General features: G+C 33.9%; 1 protein-coding gene across 5 annotated transcripts; it reads right to left on the bottom strand.

The window, feature by feature from the left end:
- Positions 1-2,280: 2,280 nt before the first annotated feature.
- On the bottom strand, positions 2,281-9,330 carry LOC108992108 (inositol-tetrakisphosphate 1-kinase 3-like). Of its 5 annotated transcripts, none has more exons than XM_035691332.1 (11): positions 8,873-9,279; positions 7,419-7,500; positions 7,162-7,194; positions 6,782-6,891; positions 4,779-4,899; positions 4,505-4,597; positions 4,195-4,314; positions 3,927-4,103; positions 3,532-3,587; positions 3,360-3,444; positions 2,281-3,005 (listed from the first exon to the last, which is right to left on the bottom strand). In XM_035691332.1, the coding sequence occupies exons 5-11, from the start codon at positions 4,819-4,821 to the stop codon at positions 2,917-2,919; spliced, it is 663 nt and encodes a 220-aa protein (XP_035547225.1). In that variant the 5' UTR covers positions 4,822-4,899; positions 6,782-6,891; positions 7,162-7,194; positions 7,419-7,500; positions 8,873-9,279; the 3' UTR covers positions 2,281-2,916. The 5 variants fall into 5 exon arrangements, 3 of the variants coding, with proteins under 3 accessions (XP_035547225.1, XP_035547224.1, XP_018822104.1); XM_035691331.1 differs by lacking the exon at positions 6,782-6,891 and adding an exon at positions 8,735-8,794 and having other exon boundaries at positions 8,873-9,278; XR_004801804.1 differs by lacking the exons at positions 2,281-3,005; positions 6,782-6,891 and adding exons at positions 3,672-3,804; positions 8,735-8,794 and having other exon boundaries at positions 3,385-3,444; positions 8,873-9,283.
- Between the last annotated feature and the right edge of the window lie 6,598 nt (positions 9,331-15,928).

Here is a 15,928-nt window from a genome sequence, read left to right as displayed (position 1 = left end):
TAGCTCGAGTAGGTCGAGTCAGTCGGCTGTATCGAGTTCAGGCAAGTGAAAAGTCACTCAAAATTGTCTGACCCGGGTTTGAATATCTCAAAAGTCACTAAATTCAACTCGAGCAATCTCAAATCTTCAAGTTGTAATCAAATCAAGAGTTCAATCGAGTTCGACTCAAAAAAACTTTATTTTTTTGTTTCTCATTTTGAAAAGGATAATAAATAAATATATAAAAATAAATGTGATAATAAAAATAAACTAAAATAATCAAAATTGCAATATATTTTTAATTTATTAGTTAAAATCAAAATTATACTAATAAAATATTAAAATTTAATTATATTAATAAATACTATATACATACACACATGTTAATGTATATGTTTTTAATGTATATCGTTACTTCATATCTAACGTAGTTTTATCATTATATATATGCATTATATTACCTTCGAGTAGGCTACCGGGTTAAATCAATCTTTGCTATAGTTTGTTTGTGAGCATTAACAGACTTAAAATGATATTTGCAGTTCTAAAGGATGTAACTCATTTTTTTTTTTTTGAAAAAAGAGTAAATCTGATAGTACTGATACTCATATGATTTTTTTTTAATAGTGGATCTATTTTTTTTAAAATGAGTGCATGAGACTTGAATCCGGGTCAAACCCAGATTGAAACTGGTTTTTGGTTTCGAGTTGCACCCATTTTTTTTAATTATTATTTAAATCAAAGTTTACATGTTATGAATATTTTTTTCATAAAAAAATATTGATGCATAATTCAAACTCTATTTATTTAATTTTTTTAAATCAAAGCCTTCATGTTCCTTGACCATCAATAAAAAGCCACATGGAGAAGAGTATAAGGCTGCGTTTAGTTGCAATATTCAACTGAACTTAGCTGAGCTCGGTCTAATTTTAAACTGAGTCTAACATCCAAACACCCAACTCTCAAATTATTAAACTCATCTTAACTCAAAACCTCATTACACATGAGACTCACAACCTTTTTTCAACTTAACACATTTTTATACGTAAGACTTTCAACCTTTTTTAACTTTTCATAAAAAGTACTAAACTCATCTTAACATCCAAACACACTTTAAACTCAGTTTAGATGAGTCACACATAACTTCATTCACTACTCAACTCATTACTATTCATAAGGAGTCGAGTTCAGCTCAACATCCAAACGCAACCTAAAAAAAAACATAAAATGGATTAGAGGTGCTAGCCACCCTGTCCCCTGCCCCCTACCCCCGCATGGGCGGGGTGGTGATTTTTTCCCTGCAATACGCCCCCGTCCGCTGCACGGGGTGCGGGGGTGGACCTTCATCCATCCATCTCCCCGTCCCTCCCCAACTACTCTGCCATTTGTGGAGCTCGTGGACGTGTTGGTGTCGTACTGGAGTGGAAGAAACAACCCCACAACTCACAAGCAAAACAAAAGCTTCAAGAATACGAAGCTGATCATGGTAAAAGGCCAGTCTTTCCAAATGAAAGAGAGACCGCAAAAAAACCAAGTTGTTGGTTGCTACTTGTATTAAGGGAAAGTGATGGAACGGTGCGCAACACCCTGACTTAAACGACAGCTTTTACTTAGGTATAGATTGTTCCACGACGTCGTATCTTCTGGATCTCTTCTTCTTCTTCAAACTTCTTCACTTCACAACACACACACACTTCGACAGATCTTCTAGAGTCTAGAAGCCTCTTCTCAATTCTCTAGTTCTTGTCTTTCTTCTTCATCCCTTTCTTGTTGGAACCCTAACAAATCATAAGGATATAATAAAACTATGGGAGAGAGATAAACAGAGAAGAGGGGCAAAGGCTACTACGTCTTGGAGAAGGCGCAAAGGAACTCTAGGAGAGAGATTGACAGAGAAGAGGAGTAGAGTTGTAGAGTTGCAGAGGCTCGAAGCCTCAAAAGTTTGAGAAAACTACTGAAAATGGGGGGTTTTCCCATATATATGCAGGGGAGGCCACCCTCATCCCGCTCCCACCCTTAAAATGGGGGATCCGTCCTGCCCACATGAGGGCAGGGTGGACGGAGTGCAAAACCTCGCTGCCCACCCTTAAAATGGATGATTCATTAGATATAATATGCATTTTCTTTTTGAATTTCTATCCATTTAGTTGCTAGAAAAGAGAAAAAAAAAATCAAAACGTTTTAACCAAAAAAAAAAGAGAGGAGTACTGGGTCTACCCAAATTTTCTATGTGAGTATCAATTATCCGGATTTCGGACTAGACCGATAAAAAACCCGATCCAGATGAACAGGCCTATTGACAAATGAAAAACGTCACAATTTTTAGGCACCCAGAATTTGAAAGAAAACACTCCAAAAGACTATCCAGCTACAATTCTCATACATCGACTTGGCCTGTTTTTGTCTTATTATTAGATTGGACAAAAATCATAGGGTTGATTGAATCTAAAACTGCTTTGATACAAGTAGGATGGTTGCCCGCACTCCAAAATTATATGTCATTGGACATCTCCAATTGTGCGCATTCCCCAACCGCTTATATCACCAAATTAGAACATGAAATATTGGGTAGACACAAAAAACTCAAGAACAGAAGCTTAGTTAGACCCATGGGAACTGTGGACAAGGTGGATAGTTGAACTTTGTACAAGCTGGGATGCTAATTGTCAACATATCCAACATATCCTTCTTGCCAGTAGGTAATTACAGAAGTCGAAGGTCCGGACCATTTACACTTCGTATGGCCCCTCTCCTCCGGCCAGCACATGACACTGTACATGGCAGCACCCTAAGCAGAAAACCTTTTCCTCCAGCTACTTGAGGTGATATGGTATTTCCACTTCAGAGCACCGGTCTCTTCTGTAGATACTTATTGAGGTGAGGTGATTTTTCATTCCGATTGCCGCGCGGTTCATTCACAAAGGCCATTAACAGTTTCTAGCAGGATCTTTTTTTGTACCTGCCTGGCACCAGGCTTAAAAGGAAATCTGTGAATATGTGCTCATATTCTGGCATCTTTCCATACCCTGCACCAATGTGAAAAATAAAAAACCAATTTAAGAACCATATAGCACATCGGCACGAGAGAACTAGGAATTTAAACTAAAAGAGATGACATAAACAGGTGCATAACAGTATTTGAGAACTAAGAATTTGAAGAAAAGAAATGCAAATTGCAGTAGCCTCCCTGAGTTTACTACGATATAGGTGTTTCAAACAACATTCATCAACGTTAGAACAAAAATTAGTGATAGCTCATCACAGGAGTTCAATTGAGAATTCTTTCACATAAAACTTTGGGGGAGTGGTTAATATCATCATCGAGAAGGGTTAACTAGGAAGAGATGCCACATTCATATGAAGAAGAAAGGTTCGCTTACCAGGGAAATAATTAATGTCAATGACATAAAAATGATTACAGCTACCATGCTCTCGGATAATATCCAAGTTGAAGAGCCGTAAACCCTACAAAGAAATAGTAACGAAAATATTACTATTAATGCATAAGCACGTGTGCTGCTGAAGAATTGAGAGAAATAATGAAAAAATTACCAGCCGACGGCGAAGTTCCTTTGCAAGTCTCTCAAGTAAAGGTAATGGAGGGAGCTCTGCAGAGGAAACCATGATCAAGTATGTTAGAGAGGCTCTCACAAAGTCTTCATGCCCATAGCCTAAAACTGAGATTTCGAGACCTGGACACTGGCTGTTGATGCCTTGAGCACAAACTCTTTTACATCACCAAGATTGCACTAAGGATAAAATCTGATATGAGGGCAGAGTGGCTCCAAGGCTCAACCAATCCAATCATCCCCACCAGCCATTAAGCTGAATCTTCTTTGCCCATTAGTTTAACAATGCAAACCAAGCCCATAATGAAACACACAAAAACTAAAAAGAAAACTCAAACCAATGTAAAAAGGTAAGAGTTCTCAGATATTATAGCTCACCAGCAATACCAGGGTCCAGATCTGCATCATCTGCTGAAGCAGCAGCACAAGAAACCCTTGGAACACGATAGACACCAGCATTTTTTGAGAGCTCCCTTTTACTGACATCAGGTAGAGAGAAACGTCTGAGCACCTTTATAGCTTCACCAACGATATATACCTTGAATAGAACACCTCCTACAAACCATAAAAGGAATGAAAATTTTGAAATTATGACGCATTTATGGCAACAGTAAAGGTAACAAGACACATGGATTGAATCTCATACCATGGTTAACAAACTCCTGCAGAACAAGTGGAGGTTCAAGTTTTTGAAGGGAGTTCTGATCATAAGCGAGTGATAATTCATGTGACTTTGCGCTTCCATCAGCCACCAATGGCTTCGCAACTGAAACAGATACACAAATGCAAAATTGCAAATCATCACCTGGTCATTAACTACTTTCCTAAAATCAACTGACGAAGTAATTTCTCCCATTAAAATAATTTTCTTTTGACATAAATCCCATAACATCGATTACCCTATATTTCTATGATAACTTGCTACAAGTAGCTGCAAATGCAAAACAAATATGTACCAAGTGGTAACGTCAGCCCAGCTTTGGTAACTGCATCAGGGATGGATGATGCATCTCTCTTGATTACCAATTGCCTGGGAACACCAACTTTGCCTGCATGGTAGTTAATCATTAGCATCATGACAGTTGGCATCACGAAGCAAAAACCTCAGTTTCCATACATATCTTTTTTTTTATAAGTTTCCATACGTATCATTTCACACTTTACATTACGTGTCAAGCCTGCCTGCAGAATGTCAAGCCAAAAAGCCTAGGAACTGGACACACAAATTACCATAGGAGTCGGACAAGTTCAGATCAGCAACAGCCTGGAGCATGAATTGGCGATTCCGTAAATGTTGTATGGCATCTGGAGGATCAAGAACTGTTACTTCTGGATGTGTTTGCCTGTAGTCCTGCAAACGTAGAAGGAAAAAAGGTAAGAATGTGCATTTGATAAACCACGCTGATCAAATCTGTAACATATTGTGCTCCGGAAACTAAAACCTTGTGCTATTATATGAAACGACAGATACCAAAAGTTGTTTGAGAAAGCATCTAGAAGACATCAGTATTGTCCAAATTGGAAGAAAATGCTTCGAGACACTTTCCTTTCTTATCCTTGAGAAGATTTATTACCATTGTTTCAAGGACATAATGCCGGCTGTCTTTGCACACACACAATGCACAAAGACAGAAAAAATGCTGATTATCAGAAGCAACATACACCTAAATTTTTAAAATCATGCTGAAAGATGAATACTAAGATATGTCACAAAGCACACTGTTAAGGATTCAAATTAGTAATGGAAGCACACTGTTGAGGACTCAAATCAGTAATGGAATGAACTTCAACAGAAGCAACAAAGTCCTACTGCATTGGGAATGGCCAATCCAGATCCAAGTCTAGAAGCCATTGATAGCAAAAAAAGGGTTGCTATCATGACTTATATTTATATTCATCACAAGTGCCTGTTTTTGAATGAAAACAAGTCCACCACTCATTTATAGCAGGAATTAAATCCTCATTAAAATCAATAACCTAGAAACCAATGGTTACTTCTTTCAGATGACAACCTGCAACTGTTAATGTGGACCGTTCCACTCATGCCCCCTTGGGTGTCTAAGATTTCAGATGTTATGAGAGAAGACTTAGAATTATGGATTATCAAATCTAGCAAGGAAAAAATGAAAAAAAATACTTATTGGCAGATGGATCCTGCAGATTCTGTATGACTCAGATAGAATTCAACCAGTAACAGAGTCTTCAACAAATGCCAATAAAAAACTTCAGGATGCTACGTAGGAATTGGGGGTTAATTTGCTTTTACAAAATTTCCTTGACCAGCCTTAAAAAAATGTGGTGAAAGAACGAGCATAAATTGTATGGTGAAAAAAGAGCATCACATCAGTACTCCAAATGGGCACTAGTAATCTGCCAATTGTATAGAACCAATTTTGTTGAGCTGCAGTAAATAATGCAATCAAGGCTTTGCTTAAAATAAATGCCTTTAGATTGAATCTGAGCGTTGAGATTTGATTGTGATACCCACAAAATATCGATAAAAAACCAACAAGTTCATCAAGTCTAGCAGGTAAAGTAGCTTTCATTGCTCACAATCCATTAAAATGCATCTTCAATGCCAGTAATACATACAATGGCATGAATACTTTCTCCATTTTGTTTATTGTAAATACCATACAACTTTAGGACCAAGTAGCCAAATGCTAATGATTGCCCACAAACTCTTATGCATTTCATCATAAACACAGAAATCCTTACAGTGGGGTCACAAAAGATAGAGCCAGAATTGCAGTCCGTCTGACTCTCAAGCATGGCAATTAATGGATGTGAAAGAATAATTAGTACAGCTAGTAGATTTGGAATAATAGTGAAGAAAAAATTGTGAAAAAGGTTTATTTACTTTTAAGAAACTCACTGCAGTAACCAAACACAATAAAAAGAGTTCATCTGCTGCCTAAACATCCCAAAAACATAAGCAACCAGAAACCAGAACATAATAGCTTGAACCTAGCCGGAAGTCAGAAAGTTCTGCTGGTCTACCCTAGAAATACGAATAATCCAAAATAATTGTTGGAGAAACTTTGATTTACAGAACCTATTCCTAGATTTTGAATTGTAGCAAGACTGAAAATCATATGTAGAAGATCTTGAATAAGTAGCAGTTTATGAGCCATCTCCCATTCAGCTGACAAAATGGGTAACTGTTAACCCTCGAAAATGAATTCATTCAGACAAATCCTTTTTTTTCCTTGGAAAAAAGGGCTTCAAAAAACCTGAACAAATCAGCATGATGACCATGGGAGAAGAAACATCCTCATCTGGAACCTTGAGGCCTGGACCTAATATTGAGTAATGGTTCAAGATGGAGGAAAGAGCAAGCACTCTGCACATTATGTCAGACGGGAGTAAGTCTTAAGCAAGAAAATATCTGATTACTTATCAGACATTGTTGGTGATAATCTATAACCCGTTGTTTAAAATTAGTAATTTATAAATGATGTAAAGTGATATGTGAAACACGAAGTTGTTTAAAAATAGTAACTTATAAATGATGCAAAGTAAGTGATATGTGAAACACAAAGTTTCAGAAGCAATCAATCTCAAGTGTCAAAAATGATTTTAGACAATATGTATAGCATCTAAATAGACCAACCTCAATGATCCTGCGCCATTCCTTTCCTGATAACTGCAATTAAGAGGAAACGAATTAAAAATTAAAAAAAAATGCCAGATGAGCGGCATGAGCATCTACAAAATCAAGTCTTGTGCAAATGGAGAAAGTGTGAATAATTTATGTCTCTGTCAAGTCACAAAAGAAAGTATTCTACAAGCCTTCATCTGATCATTTTAGAACAGCACAGTAGGAAAAGTAGATTCCCAGAGAATTAAAATAAAAAAAAGTTTGCAGACCTTGTGCAACACGATGTCAAAAGGGCCTTGATCCGAGAGCGGCTTGCTTTGATCAATAGCGACAAATAATATCCCCTTGTTCCTGGACAAGAATATATACTTCCGTAAACAACTAAACAATGGTTCATCAGCAAAAACAAAAAAAATGTGATCATCACGGATTTCCTAAGATTTAAAGTGATCCAAAAAACTTACATAAGTAAAGAAAAAATTATAGCAAAACATAAAAATTGTATGAGATAATAAAACAAAATAATATATTGTTTAAAGCCGCATGACATATGCAAGAAGTTCAGAATCTAGTATTGCTAATTTGCTACCACACACCCAACCAATATATAGTACTTACAGTGGATAACAATTACTTCAAAGCCAATCAACTCTTTGTACAGCCACACATTCACGCTCACTATCTCGTTCACATATAACTAACAGTGGACATAAACAATTTCTTTTATATATAGTAATCGAGATTCATTAAAAAACAAAGGGTGTACCCAAGTACCAAGAAGAATACAAGAAAACTACCGAATCAAAAGGGAAGAGAACGTGAACAAACTACCAAAAGTCAAAAAGTCAAGTCAAGTCATTACATATAAAACGAATTACATAGGTAATTGTCGTCACCCTTTGTCGAAATAATTTCAAACGAGTTTAAGCATAGACAGTCCCTCAAGAACAATTCTTACAATTAATTTTGACTTTGTTGAAGCGTTCAACACAAGTAATCAGCGGCTCTCACTTAGGCCCCGTTTGAATAGTGAGATGTAATGAGATGATTTTAGATAAAAGTTAAAAATTGAATAAGATATTATTAAAATATTATTTTTTAATATTATTATTATTTTTTACTAGGAGTTAATTGTCTCAAAAGAAGACGGAAAGTAAAATAATAAAAAAAAAAATGAAGAGAGAGAGAGAGAGTTTTTTGGAGTTGGAAGAGGCAGCTTGAAGTTTCCAAAAATTTCCTATCATTTTCTAGCCAACCAAACGGAAGGTACAGAGAATAGTTTGGAGTTGGTAAAGGCAGCTCGAAGTTTCTATCATTTTCTAGCCAACCAAACGGAAGGGACAAACAAAATGATAAAATAATCCAACGATAGCAATCAAGAGACTCAAAATTCATACAAACGCATTCATCAAATCAAGCCCTGTTCAGCCTTCACCACAGATCAAGCTCGTTTTATTAAAAAACACGAATATTCTCACAAAACGAACAAACAAAGGAAAAAATCGGTGAGTTATAATCTGCTCGAATCCCGGAATTTCCCGAGCAGAAAAATCAAGAGAGGGTGAGAGAAAGATTGAAAATTTACAACCGAACATTGTAGCTTTCTGAATTAAAGCGAATCCGGAAATATCCCAGCATGCAAAATCTGAGATACACAAAAAATATATATTTTGCATAAAAGAAGAATAAATCGGTAAGATTTTGTTAATAAGGAGGCAATTACCTAGCCAAACCTTCAAGCTTAGGCTGCAAGAAGCTCTTGGTCTTCTTAGACGTAAGAGCGTAGCCAACCACAACAAGTTTCCTCGGCAGCAGAGGAGACCCAGCTACACCTACCGCAAACCATTGCAATTGTTGCTGCTGCTGCTGTTGGGCCTGAGCCAGGGCCAGACCCAGCTCTTCGTCCTCCTCCCTCTTATCATCATTTCTACACGCAACAATTTCCTCCTCCCTCAACCCCATATTCACTAGTACCTCAAAACTGTTTGATTTGATTTCAAAGAAACAGAGCCTTCAGGAAAAAGAGGAGAGAAAGAGAATGCGGAAAACCAGGGGTGAACAGCTGTGACGAGATGACTCCGATGGCTGTGGGGCTTTGGAATAGACGAAGGGTGGTGTATCTATATATATACACGAGAGAGAGGGAGATTACGTTGGGGTTTGGGGGCTTTTGTACAAAATTAGAAGTAGTGTATTTGTGGTCACAATTTAATGGGTGCGTGCGTACACGCACAGAATGATACGCTTCCAAAAGATACATCTACGGGTAATTCTACCTCTCTACACACATCTACATGAGATAAATTATACAGTGACACATATAATAGAATAATGTTATATATAGTCGTAGAGTATACAAGTAACGTATAGTTACTTTAAAAAAGAATAGATCTACTATTAAAAAATTTAAATTTTTTTTTTCATGTAAGTCTTATATTTACTTATTTTTTTAAAAAAAGTTATGTGACACTTACGTATTCTACGATTGTAAATATCATTTCTCTAATTAATAATTATTTTAGCTTTCAAACCACACTGTAACACCCTTTCTCCTAGATTTGGATGAAATTTCTTATCTGATTTTATTTATAAAAAGAAAAATTATTTACATTAGCTTGTAGCCGTATCATACAGGGCAGGTTTGAGGGGTGAGATGAGAATTTTATGTTTTATTTTAGTGTTTAAAATATTATGTTTTAGTATTATTATTATATTGAGATTTGAAAAAATTGAATTATTTATTATATTTTATATGTGAATTTGAAAAATGTGTAATGATAAGATGAGATGAGATGAGAATTTTGTATCTCATCCCACCCCCCAAACCTACCCTTAATGTATTGAGTTTTAAAATAAAATAAAATTATGTGAGGTGTGCTGCGACTACAGGCTGATGTATAACTATTCTCTTATGAAAATAAGTGACATCTCCGAGGAGAAAGAGATGTTACAATAAGCATGCTTGACATTTTTTTTGTAAGTACGTTGGACATTTCTAAGTACTTTACGATCTCCTGAGCCCAAACTCCAAACATGGCACTGAAAAAAGGCAACTCAAGGTGAATTTTCAGGAGGAAGAGAAGTAGATAGAAGGTGGAGAAGTATATGGGAATTCTAGGGAAAGTTAAACTGCTTATATGGAGAGCAGGTAATATTGTAGAAAACCCCTACTGTCCCATATGTAAAAAGGAAGAGGAAACAACCATGCATGTGTTATGACAGTGTCTTGCAGCAAGTGATGTTTGGTCAGAAATCCAAAGTGTGGTGCAGAAGTGGAACAAGGATGAAGCTGACTTGCTAGCTTTGTGGGAGAGACTAATGGAGAAGTTGCGCAAGTCAGAAATGGAAGAGATAGCTACTGTAATGAGGAGCCTATGGTTGAGAAGAAACGAATTCATATTTGAAGGAAAATTCAAAAGTCCAAGTCAAGTGGTCAGGATAGCAAGCTGGGAAGTTCTTAAAGAATTCCAAATGGCTCATCAAACAAGAAGGGAAAAACAAGGCAGAGTTGATGAAAGGAGGAATCAGAAATGGAGGAAGGCGGGGATAGGAGTAATTATCAGAGATGAAGAGGGCGAAGTCTTGGTTGTTATGGGTGGACAAAGAAGCAATGTAGATCACCCTGCTGTTGCAGAAACTTATGCAATGTGGAAAGCCATGAAAGTATGCATGGACTTGAATCTAAATAAGGTAATTTTTGACGGAGATGCCCAAGTTATTGTCAATGCAGTAAATGATGTGCAAGAAGATCTATCTTTTTATCAAGTATTAAAGAAGATGTTAAGAAGATGTTGATTACAAGAAATGGGTGGAATGTTGAGTTTGTGTACAGAAATTCAAACGAGGCAGCACATGTGTTAGCAAAGGAAGCTTGATTTTTAAATACTGACTCGTTTGTATTTAAAATCCACCTCAACTCATCTCATCTCATCTCGTCATTACAATTTTTTCAAATTTTTACACAAAATATAATAAGTAATTTAATTTTTATTCTACTATTCATAAATTATCTCAAACCATCTCAACTTATCTCTAAATTCAAATGAGTTAGTTTGGACGAAAGATGTACCAGCTTGTATTAGAAGCATTATAAAGAAGGAAAGATCATGTACTGAGTGATACAGTTCACTGATAAATAATAGTGCTGCGTCATTGTATAACTCCTTTTTGTAGCTAGTCAGTCATGTAGACAGAACATTTTCCTATGTATATGCAAAATTATTATTATAGTATTTAATATAGTATTTATATATATTTTTTAAATTATATTTATCTTGGATCATCACTTAATACTAGGAAAATGATACTTACACGCCTAAAAATATCGAAATGAAAAATTTAAGAGGTATGTAGGATACACATTCAACGTGGTTAAAATATTAAAATTTGATTTCTAAATTTTTTTTAAAAATTTAATCTTGTAAATTAAGGCTTAATTTGGGGTATTTTATTATTATTCATTAGTAGTATTTAATATTTTATTATTATTTATTTATTACATATTTATTACTATTAATATATAGAATATCTGATAATATCTCACAATTCAAACTCAACTTAAGTACAGATCAAATTGTGACGGGCTGTTCTGTTGCATTGTGACCACTAATCTATTAAAGTTGCTCATTTAAGTTTGAAGGTTAAAAAAAAAAATCTACATTTTCTTAAAGAAATTTGGTGACAGAATAACTAAAAATATTTTGGTGATAAAATAACTAAAAAAATTCCTCACCAAATTTTGGGACTAAAAGAATATACCACCAAAGATTCAAATAAAAGTTCAAATGAACCTTTTGTTTCGGTATTATAATTTATTGTGATTAAAAATGCCTGTTTTTTTGTTTTGTACAGAAAAAACGTAAGAGTATGCAAATCGAGTGCAAATATTTTGAAAAACGTCAAATTCATATGAAAAAAATGCAGGTTTTCATGTTGAATATGTAGCGTGACTTTTTTAACAGTTATGTTGACAATGCACGACCTTATACTTTACGTGAATAAAATCTAAAAAGAAAACTCATTAAGAAGAAAAATATATATAGTTTTGAGAAATATAAATTTTATTTATAAGCTGGTATGAAATTTGAATAGTATACTTAGTAAAGTACGTATATGGTATAATTTGATTTGAAAAAAATTATAAAATTTGAATCTTACAAATCAAATCTTACCATTTAAATAATAGGGACAATAAGCTTTACAAATCAACTTTGTTAACGCCTAAAAATGGCACAGTCTGAAATGGGAGAAAGATCCATTCCAGGATGCATTGAGGTGGGTTGAGCCTCGACTAGTGAGGTGTGGAGCCCCCGGCGGTGATTTGATGCGGCTGTACGGTGTTCGTGCGTAGGCTCATGGCGGTGAATAGTATTTAAATGCAAAGAAAATAAGGAGAGATTGATATATAGATTTACGTAATTCGACACTAGGCTTCCGTCCACAGAATTTTAGAGATGAGAGATTCCACTATAATATGCTTGTTTATAATCTCTCACAGCCTCTCATTTTTTATTGTACAATGAGAGCTGGAGATCTACTTATTGGAGAAAAGGTTCTCCCTGAAGCCCTCTGTCTAGAGGATGAAGAAGAATTTGAAGAAGAGCCTGGCCAAAAAGTCCTCAAAGTTATATGTATTCGTCCATTTTATCTGACCCTTTTCACGTGTGCGCCTCAATAGTGGTGAGAGATATCTGCTTTGCTTGTCTGACCACCTCTCTATTTCCTACTTTCTCTTGACACTCCATTCCTCTTGACACCATCGTCCCCTTGTCCATTCTTTGTTCTATTTTCCTCTTTCTTCCTTTATCTTCTAGTAATGACCTCTTAATAGGCTTAATCTTGAGAATCATTTTTGACCTGATGTATTTTATACCCTCACAAACTTAATAATAAAATAATTCTTAAGAAATTGTATCTCTATTACAAAGAGACTTTCAAAATAACATAGATGTTTAATGTTTCTATCAAAGCCAAATAGACAAATGGGGGTTGACATTGATTATGTTTGTCGTTGTTGATGCAAACAATGACATTTAACGGGGAAAAAAATATCAACTTTATTTTTATTTTTTGAAATATTTTGATAAGAGTAATATTATATATTATATTCTTATTTTATTTTTATCTCATTATGTAAGATATGTACGTCACATTTATTATTATTGATTGATAAAAAATCATCTAATAATGATCATTTAATGCTGAGTAATATGCCATATCTTATATAATAGAATGAAAATAAAATAATAGTGTGATGAATAAAATTTTCCTTTTGATAATATGCATACCACAATTTTGTCAAATTTATAAAAATTAATCTTTTTCTTGTAGTAGCTAGTACGTGGTGAAGACATGGAAAATGAAAAAGAGTAATTTTACACGACCTCTCCAACCTCCACACACCATATAATTTTTAAATTTTTTTTGAGTTTATTTTTTTAAACTAATTTAATTCTTCTATTCATTATTCATATATTAAATATTTAATAAAATAAAAAAATAATTAAAATTAAAAAAAGTGTGATATGTAGTAGTTGTGTGAATAGTAAGAGATTGTGTAAATTTTTTTCTATGAGAAAATAGAGTTTGAGTTTGCGTGGTATTGGCAAAGTGTCGGCTGTGTTTAGGTATTAGGAGATTTTAGATGATCTGTAAATAATAATAAAAATAATAAAAAAATAAAAATAATAAATAATAAAAAGTAATAACAACATATTAAATAGTAATCAAATCACTTCACTATCCAACCATTGCCCAAGTTCAGCGATACAGACTCCGACGAGATAAGCACTGACGGTTTTTAGGGTTGATACCAGAGTTCTTCGTCGAGATGGACGGCGAGTAGTTTGAGGTGGAGGAGAAAAAAAAACTGCGTGAATCATCTTGACTTGCACCTAATGCATATCTATGTTAAATATGAGCGTGCATATGATAAATATCTATGTTTTCCGGCAGGTTAAATATCAGCTCAATCGGCAGGTTAAATATCTATGTTTTCCGGCGAGTCAATCGGTTGGAAACTGCGTGGAAGGGGGTCGGTGGCATGAGCGTGCATATGCTAAATAAGTGGTGGAGAGGGTGGTGTGTCTGTGTCAACCAAGAAAATTTTATTTTATTGTATACATTTTTTAATTAATTAATTAATATTATTTTTTTAAAAAGACTCATCTTGACTTGCACATAATGCATGATTGACATAACAATTCTCCAATTTAATTCAATCATGTCCTTAAATCGCACCCTACATACACTAGTTTACTTATAAAAAAATAAACAAGTAAAATATCAGATATATTATATCTTTTAAAATATTATATCTCTTAAAGAGTAATATTAGAAAGAATTTTATGATATGTAACTATAAATTTTGTGTACTTCATTTGAAAAAGTGAGATCAACTAAAAAAAATTTAGTTTTTTTCATATATTTTCTCTACATTTTTCAAAATAAGTGCAAGAGATAATCTATCCTCCTTTAAATTTAAATTTAAATTTTATTTATTAATTATTATATTAAATGTCGGGGTTTAATTTATTAATAAGAGTTTTCTCCCAATTATTAAGAAAATTAATTTCGGCTTATTAATTACCTCCCAAACTATTCAATTTTGGAGTTTTTAAGTTTATTTATTTGTCATAGGATGTCAATACGTGACATAATATTTGAATTCAACATGAACATGACACTAAATTAGTGTGGTTGGGTCTGATATAAATGGGTTCAGGTCAAAATGAATTGGCCCGTTAAGAGAAGATTAATAATAACGGTCAACCCACTTAACCTGAAATCAATTCACAATAATCCGTTTAAATTTTATTTCAAAATTATAATTTTATTATTGTTGGGTTGTAATAGTAATATTTTTCAATATACTTATGTTTTTATTATTAGGATTGTAATTATATACCTATGCTCATATTTATTATTATTAAGTTTGACGCAAATGCCATTTAAAAGGATAAAAATGACAAATTACATATTAATTAGGTGAATATATGTGGTATAAGGTTTTCTTGTAACATTTCTCTTTATAAAAAGGGTTAATTTATCATGCGGTGAGTCACTTGTAAGATTTAATTTATAATATTCAAAATTTAAAATTTATATTCTTCACACATTGACTTATGTCATGCAAACACTTTACTATTTGTATTCTCCATACTAACTTATAAGTAGAATTTTTTATTAAAAAATATGCAATATTCTACAAAAAATAAAATGTAGCTAATTGTAATGGGTTTATTTGCTAGTTTTATTTAAAAGTAGTGTTATTTGAAACTCACCATTTATATGAGATAATTTCAGTAATAAGATTTAAATTTTAAAATATATATTTAAATAAAATTATGCAACGTAGATGTTACTACTGTACGTGATATTATAAACACTTTAAAATATAATTATATATATATATATTCTTCTTTTAAAAGTAGACCATGCATGATAGGTCTACGCTCACATCTATCGGATAAACATCAATTATTTTCTTTACAATATTTTATATTTAAATATAAAGTAATATAAATTAGTAGTGGGACTGTTGACTATATATATATATATAGGAAAAATATTTGCATCAATCCCACACCAGCACACACTCAACCTATTGAGTGTAAAAAAAAAAAAAAAAAGTGATGTGAAGTGTGTGCTGGTGTGGGGCTGATGCATAGCATTTCTCATATATATATATATATGAAAATGCTACATGCCCCGCTGGGGGCTCCCGCTGGAGCCCCCGGGCATGTAGCATTTTTATATATATATATTTTAAATTTATTTT

The sequence above is a fragment of the Juglans regia genome, chromosome 6 (assembly GCF_001411555.2).
Source record: "Juglans regia cultivar Chandler chromosome 6, Walnut 2.0, whole genome shotgun sequence".
Classification (NCBI taxonomy): domain Eukaryota; kingdom Viridiplantae; phylum Streptophyta; class Magnoliopsida; order Fagales; family Juglandaceae; genus Juglans; species Juglans regia.
This window is presented reverse-complemented; position numbering and strand designations above follow the sequence as displayed.